Source organism: Solanum dulcamara, chromosome 5 (genome assembly GCF_947179165.1).
Source record: "Solanum dulcamara chromosome 5, daSolDulc1.2, whole genome shotgun sequence".
NCBI classification, from domain to species: domain Eukaryota; kingdom Viridiplantae; phylum Streptophyta; class Magnoliopsida; order Solanales; family Solanaceae; genus Solanum; species Solanum dulcamara.
The window spans coordinates 70,460,226-70,477,366 of NC_077241.1; the positions used below are offsets into that span (position 1 = coordinate 70,460,226).

The 17,141-nt window shown below is 33.7% G+C and overlaps 1 protein-coding gene across 1 annotated transcript; it reads left to right on the plus strand.

The window, feature by feature from the left end:
* The first annotated feature begins 6,348 nt into the window (after positions 1–6,348).
* LOC129889551 (arabinosyltransferase XEG113) lies at positions 6,349–17,100 on the plus strand. Its single transcript, XM_055964907.1, has 13 exons — positions 6,349–6,711; positions 8,903–9,199; positions 9,307–9,512; positions 10,823–10,928; positions 12,364–12,620; positions 12,807–12,942; positions 13,735–13,829; positions 13,916–13,969; positions 14,276–14,389; positions 15,449–15,547; positions 15,632–15,748; positions 16,445–16,531; positions 16,644–17,100. The coding sequence occupies exons 1-13, from the start codon at positions 6,537–6,539 to the stop codon at positions 16,809–16,811; spliced, it is 1,911 nt and encodes a 636-aa protein (XP_055820882.1). The 5' UTR covers positions 6,349–6,536; the 3' UTR covers positions 16,812–17,100.
* Positions 17,101–17,141: the final 41 nt, after the last annotated feature.

Genomic DNA, 17,141 nt, shown 5'->3' on the forward strand with positions numbered 1-17,141 from the left:
GTTGGGATCGCGTTCGATCAAGAACAATACTCCTTGAATTTAGTTAATCATAAAGTTTCATTTTGAATACATGTATGTATTTGTTTTGCCTTACTGTGCTTAGATGATAACAAAGATTCATGAATTTGGCAATATGCTGACAATGACAAGGACTGAAAGAAACTAAGTATTGTCTTATGCTTGTGATTGTGAATAAACATTTGCAACAAGGGTCTATATTGTTATCTCAAACACAAAGATATAGAAATGAAAACAAGAAAGAAACATATTTTTAAAATTGATCAACATGTGATTTTCCCCCTGTTTTATAGTGACTAGAAGATCCAACAAAATGTAACATTTCAATCTATATGTTTCTATCCCAAATTAGTTGTTTTGCACTTTGTCCTATTTTGTGCTGGTCTTTTATTTTTATCTTTGAGAACAATTAATTTTTTTGTGGGGACAAAAAAAATTAATTTTGAGGACAAAACAAAATAAAATTAATTGATTTTTGGGTAGTAGTTATCACCAATTTCCTTATCATATTATTGCAAACTATAATAAATTTTATTAAATTAATACTCGATAAATTAATAATTTTTTTAAGATGATATTTTTCTTCGGTCTTGATTTGAGCGAATGAAAAAAATCACCCATTTCGATAAGATAATATATTCTCAGAAAACCTCTATATAAATATATGGTCCCATTAATATTATAAATTAATATTTTAAAAAAAATACAAATACATCTAAGACAATATAGTGAAATATGATTCTATTGTGTTTTATTTTTTGTTAAAATTTAAATATAGTTGAAACTCACTTCTAATTTTTCTTGTTGGATTCAAAAGTTCCGGTATTGCCACGATTGCAGTTTTTTTTGAGTGCACGTGGAATGATCTCTTTTGTAATCACATAATGTTTTACGTATTTGGTCTGTCATTGTTGATTTTGTGATAACTTTTAAATGAGAAGCCATTTTTTAATATGGTTTCAAGAAATATTCTATGTTGCTTCTATAGTTTATTCTCTCAGCATCATACATTGAATGTTTTTTGTAAAGATACAATGAATAATATTTGATTATTAAAAGACAATGAATATTATGTAAATGAATTACTGAATTCTTGAATTTATTTTACAATGAATCATTTAACAAACAAATATATTGCAATGAATCATACACATACATTGCACTTTGTGTATAATGATTTTTTATATATATGAATCCAATATATATGATACATAATTTAGTAAGATACAATGATTTTGATGTATTTATTGTACTTTATGTGTAATAAATTTTATTTTTTATGTGAATGCAATAAATATGATACATAAATTAGTAAGATACATTGATTTTGATGTCATTGAATTTCAAAACACTCTTTAAATTAATAAATATTAATTTATCGATTAAATAATATCTCTATAAAATAATAATATTTCATAGTCTCACCTACACTAATTTAGTGAGGTTTGTTTTACTATATACCTGTCACGACCCAACCCACCGAGTTGTGCAAGACCTACTCTAATGCCTAAGTAGAAAAACTCTCACCCCTAGTGGTGGAGCCAGAATTTTGACTAAGGAGTATCAAAATATAAAAAAATTAAATGGCGTAGAAGTCAAGGAGTATCAAATATAAAGAAGTTAAATGACGTAGAAGTCAATGAGTATCAATATATATAAAAAATATTTTTATCTAACTACACAATGTAATTTTTCGACGAAAAGGTGTCGGTCGACACTCCTCAAGTGCATGTGGCTTTGCCACTGCTCACTCCCATAAATAGAAATAACATGCGAAAGTTTAACAAAATACAAATAATAGGCTAAAAGAGTTATGAAATCACTTTATATTAACTTGACAACTCCAATATTTATTATAAGGAACAATCTAACAGCCCCAAGAATACTAGTCTAAACAGGTACAAGAGCTTCTAAAGATACAAAGTATAAATAAAGTAATAACACAATTCCAACCATAAGGAAGGAAGAGTAGAAGCTGTTGGAGAATCATCTTCGTCTTCACCTAAGAAATATCACTGATCCAGCAATTTGACTATGCCAAGTAGCATAACAAGAGTAGTATCAGTACAAAGAACGCGTATTGGTAGACATCATCGGTCAATCCGATACCCATCACATAATATAAAAAAATCAACAAGATAAAAGCATGCAACAACAACAACAACAACATCCCCGGTGAAATCTCACAAGTGGGGTCTGATAAGGATAGAATGTACGCAGACCTTACCACTACCTCATAGAAATAGAGAGGTTGCTTCCGAAAGACCTTCGGTTCAAAAGTGTTGGCCCCAAATAAGAGAGAAAAAATAAAAATAAAAAATAAAATAAAATAAGATAAAAATAAATGTAATTCGTAATTTTTTTAATCGAATTATATATATATATATATATATATATATATATATATATATATATATATATATATTTATCATAATGACAAAAACAAGAAAAAAATGATGCAAATTTTACAAGACAAGAACAATAACAATAGTAGCATAATGTGATACTCAAAATGCAATAACAACACAACTACAATGACATGCCTAGACCTATGACCAATCCTAAACCATCACAATGCAAGACATCATTCTATATCTACTAGCCTTCTACTCCTACTAACCTTCTACCCTAATCTGCGACCTCCACTCCTTCCTATTTAAAGTCATGTCCTCGGTGATATGGAGTAGCTCCATATCATGTCTAATCACCTCTCTTTAATTCTTTTTTGGTCTACCCCTACCCCTCTGCATAACCCCCAAATCCAGCCACTCACACCTCTTAACAAGAAGAAAGCATGCTCTTAAGAAAATACACCGCTAAAACTTTATGCACAAGCTCATATATTCTCATTTACCTCCTTGTCATTCAAGACTAATACTTATCCCTTCTAGTTGGTCCTCTGCTAACTCTAATATAGATCAAGACCTAGCCATTCTAACACGTAGAAGAGTCTCTGAACTATGGGTCACCACTAACACCATGTAACCAGTCTACTTCCTTAAGCTTTCACACCACACTTGGTCCTAGCTAGAATAATTAACATCTCACTTGAAGAGGGGAACATTTAGGTGGACTAAGGCTTCTCTCGTAACTGTACTGGCCCACTACGAGACTTATCCCACTTTGGCCACTTCGCCACAACGGGATTCCTCCCGCCAAGGCAGCCTTCTCGGTGACAGAATCTTCGAATTCTCTTTCAATCCTTCTTTTTTTCACATGTACCAACAAGACACCTCAATATTTATCTCTAAGTCACTAATCTTGCTAAACCACACATCAAATGCTCTTCACTTATTTACCTACGATCTCATACCTACGATACAGACAAATCTAGCCACTATAACATAGTTCTAACAGGCATATACAGAAGCACATTGTCAACTTACCATTCAAGAGCAATATACAGTTTCACAGTGTAAATCTTAAATGTAACAGTCAACATGGTAACACTTGGATCTTCAGTCCTTTCATATCAATTATTACACAGGATGGACATGCTCAATTATAATCGGATCAATTTCTCTATCATCACCCATATTGTCAAGATCAATTCTTAGATGATAGCCACACAATGATTCTCTTATGGAACCCATATCCAAACTATATATGTGTCAGAACGTAACACCCTATCCAATATCACAAATCACAAACACAATCACAGTCCAAAACGAATAGTTCACATACTTGCACAATTAAGTAACAGATTCATTGAATGTAATTGCATCACAAATAGTCATAAAAATATGCTCTTTTTAGCTTCCGGCCTGTCGGATTCCGTTCTGCCGGCCCAGTACGGATAGTGCTTAGTAAAATGGGTATAACTTTTTACTCCAAAATTCAAATGAGACAAATTTGGTGGAGTTGAAAAGAACACTCATAGACCTTTAATTTGATAGGTTATGGTCCACCAAATTCATTATAGGCTAAGAGATATGGTTGTTTTAAGTTGACCCTAGTTTAAACTCAAGTCCAAAATTAAATTGAAAAAACACTTTTAACTTAACTTTGTGCTAGAAGCATTGTATGACCTTAATTCACAACTAATGCACTCACATACTAAAGAATTGATCCTAATCTTACGACGAATGAGATTCGTGTTCCTTTACCGCATGTATTTTTAGTAACGACGGACTAGATCATTACAATACCTTTTCCTAAATTGATTTTGTCCTTAATTCCAAAAAACCACTCTTTACTTTTAGGTGAATAATAATAATAATCTCTGAAGCTAAAGTGCCTGTTTGGTTTAATTTATTTAAAATAGTTGCCCAACTTATTTTTTGGCTTATAAGCCGCTTTAAGCTTATAAGTTATTTTAGATGAGCTAAGCCAAATAGATTCAATTATATTTTTGGGACTTATTTTAAGTAGACTTTAAGTTAACTGATCAAACACTCAAAAAATTAAAAACAACTTATTAGCCACTTATAAGCCAATTCAAACATGCTCAAAGATTGTTTTTCATTACAACACATTATTAGTAGGACAATATGTGCAAAATTAATGTTATGTGAAATATATAGTCTAATTTTTTTTTTCTGTAGTCATGTGCACGACCAAAGTTTAGGAAAGAGGAGTATGTCTTATATTAAATCATCAAAACTCTTCTATTCTCCTCTCTATATAGTTCCATCTTCTTGATTAGCATACACTAAACAATAGTACAATCTAGAAGTTTCACACGCCTATTTTTGGTACATATACTTTTAGGGTTGGCTTGGGCTAAGCTGAAAAAAAAAGTCCTAAAATATTTCTTTTCCAATGTTTTTATATCTGTATTTACATTAAATTAATAAATACATCACACATATTTTTTTCATACACGTTCTAGTCATTAAATCATAATTAACTACTATATATTTTTATTCTAATTATGAATTAACTATGATAAATTAATATAATTTTAATGTAAACACAGTGAGGATAAATTTTATGGAAGAGAGGTAGATTTTAAGGTTATATTAATTATTTTCCTTACCCCAACTTGAACGTTGCAGATTTTATTAACAAAGATATGTTTCTCTTTTTCAACAATATTATTACTACTTTCGTATGTTCCTAAATACTTTATATCCTTACTAAAAATAGACGATCAACAATATTTTCTTATTTATTTTTATTTATTCACTATTTTTAAAATTATTTTTTATTTTTATTTGTCATTTCCGAATTGAGTATTATTAAAATAGAATAGAGGAAGTAATCAATTTCTGTTGGATTACTTTAAAATAAGTTCTTTTCATCTACAACACTAGGGGTGTTCAAGGGTCGTTTTGGGCCGATTATTGGTCAAAATTAAAATCAAACTAATTTAATCTGTTTTAAAATTATTAAAATCAAATAAAATATACATTCATCGGTTTGGTTGTTATATTTAGGTTTGGTTTGGTTTGCTTATTCGGGTATTACCTGTACACAAAAATAAAAGAAACGATTCATTCAAAAGAGAAAAAAAGACAATAAATAAATTGTCTTCGTGCCATTTTGAATCTTATAATTCTTATACCAAAACTTTATTTATGTTTAACTCCCTGTTTATATTGTTAACTAATCCAATGTACTAAACAACATAAACTTGCTGAATAATTCATAAGCTAATGATATTGTTGCACAAATAAAAAACGCATCATACTTTATTATTTTAAATTAATGTGTATTTTTTTTGCATAAAAAAGTGTTCATAAAAAATAATATATTATGTATATATAATTATAAAAAATATGTATATAAATTGCCGGTTCGATTCGATTCAATTATTTCTTCAATTATTTTTAAACAAAATCAAAACCAAATTAAATATTATCAATTTTAAAAATATAAAATCAAATCAAACCAAATAAAAAATTAATTTAATTTAATTTTTCAATTTGAATTAATTTTTACATAAGCCGTGAACACCCTTGTATAACAACACACCGAATGACTTTGCTCTTTTAACTATGATACATCTCATTAGAAAAGTCTCACTAGTACCACTAGCCATAGGTTAATTTTTGAAATAGTTATTACTTTCTACGTCTACGATATAGTTCGACTTGATACAAATATTTTTAATTTTTTTTTTAATTTAAAATAAATTATATAAATATTTTTATAGTAATAAATAATTTTATTAAAAATAAAATAAAAATTTTAAAATTAAATTATTATTAAATATAAAAATATGTTAATTTTTTATCGACTATAATAATCAAAATATAGAAAAATTCCAGCAATCTACTATTTGAGGTACGCTTTTAATAATATATTTATTTTTTTACATCTGTAGCCCACAAGCGATGTTGTGCGATCCAAAGTAGTTACTCCACTTGCAGCACGATTTCAACTTAATCCAATTATTCACTACTTAATTAATCAATCTTCCTTCACATATTTCGATTTCAGACAGCTTTGATGGCGGTTGACTTTTCACCAGCTTTGATGGCTGCTACACTAAATTACTAAAAAGATACACTAAATTAGTTGCTCTGTTTTCTCATCTGAATGGAATAGATTTGGAGGATTTACAGGATTTAAAGATGGCTTGGGAGAATCCATTTAAGGAAATGGCGAATTCCAAGCCATTGTTCTTGACGATCTATGCTACAGTCTTGATCGGAATAGTTTTCTCTTCGGTTTATGTATTTTCCGCCATTTACTCTTCTCCTAATTCCACATTTTCTCTTTCCATTGCTCCTTCCACTTCTTCTTCAGGTACCCATTTCTAATTTACTTCACTTATGTCTCTCTCTCTCTATATATATATATACCCAAAAAAGTTCAGATTTTTGTTTCTTATTCCTGTAGTGGTTCGAGAAATGTAGGGTAAGAATGTGTACATAGACCCAATTTGTCGTATGGTCCTTCCTCGAACCCTGTGCTCTGTGCATAGCGATACCTCAGTGCACCGGGCTGTTTTTTTTTCCAAAGTAGTGGTTCATTGACTTTTGTTAATTAGATGTTCTTTTCTCTTGAGACTGATTATTCTCTTCTACTTTATAAGATTCTGAGGTTTATAGATATCTGCATTTGGATTTTCTACGATACTTGTATGTTTGTATTTGTCTACAGGGGTATATAACAACATACTTACGGCTATACCTTTGTGGGGTAGAAAGGCTTTTTCTGATAGAATCTCATCTCAAAAGAAAGAAATAGACTGGAGTGTATAGAGTGAAAAAAATGTTTGCATTTTTACACTGATTTTTTAATCTAGTAATGATTTATGTAATTTGTTTGTACACCTGTTTATGTCTTGGGAAAAAGAGTGTTATTTTGTAGTTTCTCGTCGATCATTAATCAGTGATTGTTCGGAAAGTTAGCTACACTAAACACGGGGGAAGATGATATTTATTTTAACTAAGAGTTCAAATCTTATGGAATCACAAGAACAATTTTAAGGTCTGGAATCTGGTTCGACTGGGTCAAACATAGTAAGAACCTGTTTAAGAGAGTTACTTTGAGTCTTAAATTCATGAAGTGGATAGTTCATGTTCTTAACACAGCCTCAAAGGTTCAGAGAATGTCAGTTTAAAGATGGAAAATTAAAGATTTATTTATTTGCAGAGTTTTATGGCACACTGAAATACATTCTCCTTCCCTGGTTTGTCTTTTTTTTGTATGAAGATAGTTAGAGAAGGTAGAATGTTGAAGAGAACTAGTCCTTTGAGGTTTCCAATATCATGAAGTACGACAACAAATTATTGGCACTTAGGGAGCTGAATATGAAAAAATATAAAGGAAGAACTGGACGCAATGTTGGATCAACAAATGGAACATCATGACAGTGTTTGTATTGGAAGGAAAACGTATTGGCTTGGATAGAATTCTGTATCCAAGCAGCTTTTGGCGCTTAAAGATTGAGCTTTCTGGTGACTGATTTATGTCACTGTTTCACTAATTAGTTGGTTCATTTTTTAACATAACTTAATTTGGCGTTGGCTTTTTTGTCATACTAGTTGGACTTGGGTATGGAAATGCAAACATTGAAGTCACAGTCTGACTCATCAATTTGACTTCCAACACTGTTTGGTCCCTATAATGGGAGGGGGAGTGCAAAGAGAGTGAGTAATTGATTTATTTCCCCTAGATGAAGTATTGATGATTACTTAAGGTTTTTGGTATGTCTGGAAGGGAATAAGAGTAAGATACATCCTCCTTCCATTTAGCTCTGGACAGATTATAGAAATTGAGGTGGAAGGTTACTCGGCCTTCTTATTTTTAATGCTTTAGCATCCGAGGAAATGACCTGCACCTGCTACTTCTGCTTCCATTCCCCAGCTCTTCCTCCTCTTCCTCCTATCCAAATACAGCATTGGCGTGCAGATGGATTTTATTAGTTTCCAAGTACTAAATTTGTATCGTATAATTGATGCATGACTTCTCGTATACAGCCTTACAAAATCACTTCATTTGGAACTCTTATGAGATGATGCATGGAGAAAGTTATCGGCAATAGATTCCAAATTTGTATATATTTGGATCCAATTGGTTTGACTATTTCATTCCTTACTTTATATTAGGCTTGCTTTGAATTGCGGTTCTCTAGTGCTGATTGTCGTTCAGCCATCATCTGCTTTTTTACAACGGTGCTAGAATGCTTGCTTATTTGATTAATTTTGAAGTGTATTGTTAGAATTTATAGGACAGGTTACTGCCAGTCATATGACTGTGGTATCTGGAGAATCATTTTCTTCAGAAGCCAACAAGAGATAATAAACGCCTCAAATGCCTAAAGTTTTCTGTTGTCTTCCATTTACCTTCCGTCTACATGTGTGTATTTCGGCTGTGTGAGATATGTTTAAAACGAGTTTTAATCTATATTTCCTTCTTTTTCCTGTCCTTGGCCTAATTTTTTTCTTTATACTGTACAAAAGAAAATCAAAGCAATGCATTTCTTTTGCAGATGCAAAAGCAGAACCTTCAATTCAAGCATCAAATTTTTCTCATCGACAAGCAGGTGGTGATTCAACAGCAGTGGAACCCCAGCTTCAAAGCAAATTATTGAAGCCAACTTGGACAGTTCCCCCTGCGGGTTCAAAGATGCCAGATTTAGAAACTTTCAAATTATCAAAAGAACTGGTTCAGAAAAGAGTTATAGACAATATTGTAGTTGTGACCTTTGGTAACTATGCTTTCATGGATTTTATCTTGACGTGGGTTAAACATTTGACAGATATGGGTGTTGAAAACCTTCTCGTCGGTAAGTGATACATATGTTTATCTTTTAATAAGTTTTTTCTTGTTGGTATATAGGGTGATATTTGTTTAGTTGAATACTGAAAAAACCACCAAGTTTGTAATTGTCAGGTGCAATGGACACAAAGCTACTAGAGGCGCTTTATTGGAAAGGAGTACCAGCTTTTGATATGGGTAGCCATATGAGCACTATAGATGTTGGATGGGGTTCACCAACATTTCACAAAATGGGGAGAGAGAAAGTTGTACTCATAGATTCTATCTTACCTTTTGGCTTTGAACTCCTAATGTGTGATACAGATATGGTGTGGTTAAAGGTATGATTTGTCTATCTACTCCTTGTCTTTTGAAACCAGCTGATTTTTGAGAATTTCTGGTGAGTGATAGCAAATTTAGGATTCTTTATGACTAGTTCATTGGTGTGAATAAAGGTAAATGCTTTTCTTATCTACTCACCCGTCTTTTGGAAACTAGCTGATATTTGAGAACTTCTGGATTATTAAAACTGTAGGTCTTATTATGAGTTGTTAATTGGTTAAGTTGATGGGGTTAGTACTTCACTTTGAAGATTTCAAGGCAGGTGAATAAAAAAAAAGAATATTTTTGGGTTCAAAATGCCAGGATTTCATTCACTCCCTTGTCTTGCAAAGACCAAGAGTGGGACAAGAAGCAGAAAAAGAAGTAAAAGAGTTGATCTGAATATAATTAAGTGAAACATGAACATTGCATTGCCTCAGGCACCATATGAAATCAAGATGAAAACCTAATATTCATGCAGATCACCTGATAATACTCTACCATAATATATCAATGAAAGAAATAAAGTCTCCACCATTTAATTAGAAAAGAACACGGATACCGTTGAATGTACCACCTTTCCTTTAATGTATGAAGATTTGAGCAGATCAATTCGAAAGAACTCATCAGTATTTTAGTTGTAACTCTATGAACCCTCCAGATGAAGTAAGAATATATAAAACATTGAACACTGTAAAGCTTTGTAAATGCGAACAAATTATCTCTATCATCTAATAGATTTATAACTTGGTAAAGTTAGGCTAGATCAGACAAGCTGTATTAGGAACTCTATTGTTTAAATGAGACCTCAAATTTTACAAGACAAGATATTCGCTCTTTCTTGAGCATGCCTCCTGCAGCAGCGGACGTTCCTATATGGGTATAGAATTGTATGCAAATATATTGATTCTTTGCTTGTTATTGCTTTCTTGGTGGCATGTCTAGCACTTCTCCAGTTAACATGGATGCTGGTGTAATGTGGTGTCAGGGGATAATTTGGAGTTTCTGGGTCCATGTACCAGAACCTTTATTGACTCTGGACTTTAACTTCGGCTACTTGTTATCCTTAAAGATGTTAATATCTTCTCTATTTTTTTCGTTCACTAATTTCTCAAGTGTTCTCCTATTGTTGCATCCTTTCATATTTTCTTGTTGTTAAATTGTTGACTGCATAGTCACTATCTATCTCTAGGTTCTTTAGAGAATTCTTGTTTCACGTTCTTTTTATTTTTATTTTTTTTGTTCTTTTGGTAAGTGTAATTCTTGTGTTACTTTATCTTCACCTTGCTAATTCTAATGCCAAATTCTGCATGCTATGTTCAATGAACAGAACCCTCTTCCTTATATAGCACGTTTCCCTGAAGCAGATGTATTGACCTCTACCGATCAAGTTGTACCAACAGTTACCGATGACAGATTGGACCTGTGGCGACAAGGTAATGCTTTGATGGAAACAATGTTTTTCACAGGATGGTGAATTACCATATAACTTCAGATTATTCTTATGTCATCCTTTCATATCAGTAACTTCTATATTTGTTATATAGGAGGCAGGGTTAGTACCAAGAATTCGCTCTTGGCTTAAAGTCAGATTTTGGGTTTAATAGAACTCGCTTATCACGTGGGTGTTACTTGTGATGGAGAACATCTGTGTTCTATTTTTGTTTAAAGTGTGATCTTACTTAATGTCCAGGCCTTCTCCTCTTCATTGCTATTACATTGAGTGAAATCTAAAGCACGGGCATTTTACAGCAGATTATTAGTATGTGATTCATATCTTATTAGCTGTGAAAGATAAGTGTTTGAGCATCAGTGATATTGCATTCAATACTGTTTGATGTCTAACCCCATGTTGTGGGATTTCACTGGGTTGTTGTTGTTGTTGTACTGTTTGATGTCTAAATGAAGCAGCAGCATGCTTCCTTTTTAAAAAATTGTTGTGGAAGACGGTTCTTTTGCTTTTGATATCCAGTGAAATTCACTGTCCTATTCATTTAGTGATAGGGTGTATATAGGTAATTAGTCTTGCTGAGTGCAAATAGTCTCTTGAAATCTGAATGTGTTCTGACTTATGTTGATCTCTGGATCTTACAAGGCTTCACTGTGAAACTCTGATATGTCTTATGCTCCACTTTATCCATCACAACAGATTATAATGATCAAAATGCACAAGAAATTATAGTTGCCTGAGATGCTTAGATTACATTGTTTGTTTTCAAGTTGTGGCTTTGAGATTCTAGAAATGTACTATCATGTGTATCTGAATGGAATGACGTACATCGGTCTTTATATGAAACTACATGCAAAGATCAGAGTTCTAAGATGGTTCCCTAAATCTTGAAAGTGAAGGCTATAAGCTTTAGTGGGCTTGGACAAATTTGTTAAGTACATGGAGAGATGCATACCCTTAGTGTCAATCTTAATTTTTGTCCACACAATTTAAGGGAGGACTACATTTCTCTCTAAGCATTTTTTGGGAGGCCTTATCATCCTCCTACTTTATGCTCTCTTTTTGTCTTTCTTCTAACCTGTCAATTTATTTATTTGTCTGTGGAGAAGTCTATTGGTTAGCTGAAGCCATATGCATGGAGTTAGTGAATCGTACTCCTTTCTATAAAATATAAGAGAATTGAACTCCTACGCAAAAAATCTTAGTATGATTAACTTCAGGTGTTAACTGATCTCTGCAGTTTGCAGATACATTACTTCTCCTGAGCACATCATAGTTACTGTTATAGTTGATGGATCATTAAATTGTCATTAGTTGTTTTATATATCTGTGGTTTGCGTACCTATTGGTTTTCCCTTATTCATTAGGACATCTTCATCAGTCATTTTGTTAAATAAAAACTTTATCTCTTCCTTGCATAGTTGGAGCTGCTTATAATATTGGAATCTTCCACTGGCGGGCTACTGAGTCCGCAAAGAAACTGGCCAAAGAATGGAAAGAAATGATTTTAGCCGACGACAAGATATGGGATCAGAATGGTTTCAATGAACTTGTGCGCAGACAGTTGGGACCTTCTGTTGATGAAGACAGTGGGCTCGTCTATGCTTATGATGGAAATCTCAAGCTTGGTCTTCTCCCGGCAAGTATTTTTTGCAGTGGGCATACCTATTTCGTCCAGGTAATTCCTCACTTTGGAGGCTTTATTTCTTTTCTCAACTTTTGTCATCCTGATATCAAATTCCTGTTTTCTTGCTTGGTGAAAATGTTGATCTTCCTTAATTTATCTCAGAACTAGCTGGATTACTCCTGAATTTTCACTGTAGTCACTGCAGAATGTTTTCTTATGCCCCTTTTGCTGTTGCAGGCTATGTTTCAACATCTAAGATTGGAGGCTTATGCTGTACATACAACATTCCAGTATGCTGGAACAGAAGGAAAGCGTCACCGATTACGTGAAGCCATGGTGTTTTATGATCCACCTGAATACTATAATCCACCAGGTTTCTCCTGCTTTACCCTTATAGTATTCTATTCTCCATCTTTTTTAAAAAGAAAAAGAAGAAGAAGTATTTCGCCCAGTGGCTCAGCATTCACATTTTTCTTCCTTTCTAAGCAAGAAAGTTGCAAGTCTCCCTCGGATATCTCTGTTTTGCTTTTGCATCATATTTGCCTGCTTATTGGATATTCTAACTATTGTAACTTGAAGAAAAAGTGAAGTGGTCCATAAATCCCTTACGGATCCAACAACCACTTCAAGATGAAGGATATTGTCAAAACACATGAACCAACACAACTTTTTAGTTGTTATCTATCAAGACAGCTGCAGTTATATCTTTATTCTTTTCTACAACTATACCTCAATCCCAAGCAAGTTGGGGTCGGCTATGAATCCTCACTTACCATGCTGTTCCAATTAAGTTTATCTTAGACCCATATTATATTTTTTCAACTTCAGTAAAATACAACATATTTTGATCGACAAAAGCGCTACTTCTCTTTAGTTTTATGCAAAATTTGATCAAGAATCCGGATTTTATTGGCTTAGAAGTTGATACACTATCCAATCTTAAAATGAAGCTTGGACAAGTGAACTTCCATAAAAATTTTGCCCCTTAATGTTGAACAGCGCAATTGTGTCTAAAATCGTATTTAACTAGATCGAGATCAGACTTTATCGGAAATATATCCTGCTTCATAATAAATTTTACTTGCAATGAATTTGGTGTAATTATTCTTTTTTTTCTTTAATAAATAAGTATACTTTGGTGTGTGTTAATTAATCCTTCGTGCAGGAGGACTTTTGACTTTTAAGCCGTCAATCCCCAAAAACTTGCTACTGGATGGAGAGCATACCATAGAGACACACTTCACTCTTATTAATTATCAGGTAAGCAGTAGCCAACCCTGTTCTACTGGTTTATTTATTATTTTACGCACCTTTTTAAGTATACTTATAGAATTATTATTCCTTAGATGAAACAAATAAGGACTGCGCTTGCTGTTGCTTCAGTGCTGAATCGTACCTTGGTGAGATATTACCTTGATCATTTACTTATTATCTCACATGGTTCATATATTTTGTGAACTCTGCATCTCTGCCATGTATAGTGAGCTATAAGACGAGAAGATAAAAGATTGTCTTTTCTATGGATACTTCACAAAATAAATTACAATATGTTTGCCACACTTCCCCGCTCTTTTGTGTAATAAGCATGGCAGAAGAATTTTCGATTCATTTTGACATGATCCGGAGTCCTTGTTCCCTTAACCACTTCGGCTGGTTAATACCCCAGAAGCATACCCCGTGATTTATGTTGTTCTTTGTGATTTTAGGTGATGCCGCCACTATGGTGCAGGTTGGATAGGTTGTGGTTTGGACATCCTGGTATTCTTCCAGGTTCTTTGACAAGGCCACCTTTTGTTTGTCCTCTGGATCATGTTTTTGAGGTATACATTTCATTTTTTAAAGTGGTAATATTTAGTAGAGGTACTCACCCCATGACAAGAAAATAGTGACTACAGCAAAGAAATAACTAAGATGAAAAACTGTTCTGTGCAATGGCCAATGAATTGCTTTTGTAGTCTTTTTTATGTATGCGATCACTCTGAGATGTGAATGTGGAGTTTTAATACTCTTGTCTTGATAATTAGAAGTTAAAGGTCCGTTTGGTTGTTCTCCATTGAGTAAAGCAAACATGTCAATAGTTCAGAAAATCATGAATGTAATCAGTTTCTCTCTAGGACTATTTAAGTTTCTATTGGTTCAATTTCATGGATACTGTAAAATAGTTTTGTCAGAGATTAGCAAATCATATCTTCTTTGACCAATATTTAGAATCTGCCAAAATAACTAAAGGCTAAGGTGCGCGAACTCTTCACTTTCGATGCCGCACCCGTGTCGGATTATCCAAAAATACACTACTTTTGGAGAATCTGACACTCACCTATTGCCATTTTTGAAGAGTCCGACCAACATCGACTAAAGGTTAATGAAGGTTCATTGTCTTTTCTAGAGCTTACTATTGCTAAAGGAGAATGCAGTTTCCCTTTGCTGTGCACTTCTTTGTAGCTAATTCACTGCTAAGAAGTTATCAAAATGTCAAAGATGAGATAGATGCTGATGAATCTCCCTGCTGGTCAGTCTTGTCATAGGCTCATTTAAGGAGCTCTTAAGCGTTGAAGCTCAGAAATGCTCAGTGGAGGTGCTTCGCCTCACGTAAGCTGTGCTTTAGTGTAGGCAAGGCACTAACATGTGCCTCATTGCCCTTGAGTTATATCTTGAATCAAGCACTACTAAACATTATTAAGGAAACCATTATGAATGAATCTGTTATTTTTTCTTGCGTCATATTTATTTCTTCATTGTGTCTCTTTTTACCAAAGCCCATACTTCCACTACGCTTTGTGCTTACAGTCCTAATGGACTTGGAGTGCTTTTTAAAGTGTTTCGCCTTTGTCAACACTGCTGCTGCTTGGAGTTTCTCACCTTGATTTCTATTTGTACAGATTAATGTAATGTTGAAGGAAATGGCAAATGATGAATTTGGACCTGGTATCAGTATTAGGGAGTACTCATTATTTGAGAATCCATCAATGCCAGAAGAGGTGTTCCATTAGCTTCATACCTTGATTACTCTTAGAGCTTACACGAAATAATTCACAGATTACTTCTCTCTTGTTATTCTTCAGGTGAAAAAGTCATGGCTTAATGTGCATCTCTGCCAAGAAGGGTCACCGGGCTGTCAGGTTAATAGTACAAGTCAAAGTGGGGTTCTCAAGCTTCCCAAACATAGTACAGAAGAAACGGTAATTCTGATTTTTCTCTTTCCTTTAATCTATGACCTGACGAACTCCATCCCCTAAAGCCCCCTCTCCCTTGTCTCAGTAATTCTGGTTTCTTATCTGGAACAATTACTTCTATTGGCAAGAAGAGGAACTTAACAAAGTATTTGACAACAGGACTTACAAGTTGACGTCATAATTTGTTCCTTCTCATGAAACCTGAACTTTTTGGAATTTCTCAACAAAATTATGTATAGACTGAACATTTAAGGTGCTCGTGTATATAGAGAAATTGGACAATGGCATTAGCTGGTGATGGTTATATATTTACCGTGGCTCAAAACCAAGTACTAGCACCATAAAAATGAAACATGTCTACTAGAGTATAACAAGAGTAATAGCTGAAGCTTAGAGAGTGAGAATAGTAACAGCCAGGAATTTCATTTGGTTAAGTGGCCGCCATCTTTTCACCCTCCTTAGATAGCCAACGATTCAATTCTCACCTAGCATTTCCTTTTCCATTCCCTTTACTTTGCCCCTCGCTAGACCCCTCATCCATTTTTACTCAGAAAAAAGGATTTGGACAGGGGGAGGGGGAGGGGAGGTGTAGAAAAAAAAGGATAGAAATAATCGTCTTTTAAAACTTTGAGTCTTAATGAGCTCATTGCCATGAAATAGAAATAGTATTTGACTTCTAAACTTTTGGTTTATTATAAACAGTTGAAGACCGCATTCTCCAAGTTTGAGGATGTGAAAGTAATCCAGTTCTCATCAATGCAAGATGCCTTTGATCGTTTTACGGACAAGGTAATATCCCCTCAGTCTGCTCCTCCTTCCTGCAATTCTCTCCCTCACATTCGTTCTCTATGTATAGTATTTTGATGAACTAAAACGGAGAACTGTGCTCATTTTGTATCAGACAAGGGAAGAACGATTCAGGTTTCGTGTCAAGAGGTATGTAGGCATTTGGTGTTGCGTGGAGAATCACACACCAGGTCACATATACTATGATATGTATTGGGATGAGAAACCTGGTTGGAAAGCAGTACCTCCCAACTCTACAAACGACGACCATCCGCCTTGGTGAGGCATTGGACTCCATTACCCTCAGAGAAGTGTGAAAAGAAATCCTACTCCAGTGTCTCTATAACACCTTGCAATTCAAGAGGGATGTACCATTGTTTCATAGAGAAATGTACTTTTGAATCTGTAGAGTTGGTATGAAGGATTAGTCCTTCATTAGGATAGAACATATGTGCTTTTTTATGTACAAGCAGAAAATTTTGATTGTTCCAGCATTAGAAAAGTACAAAATAATGAAAGTGTATAATTTTGATTTGAGTAAAGATGGCAGCCAACCAAACGGTTATCATTGATGAGTTTGATAGCAGTCAACTTCTGATGAAGAGGGGTTAAA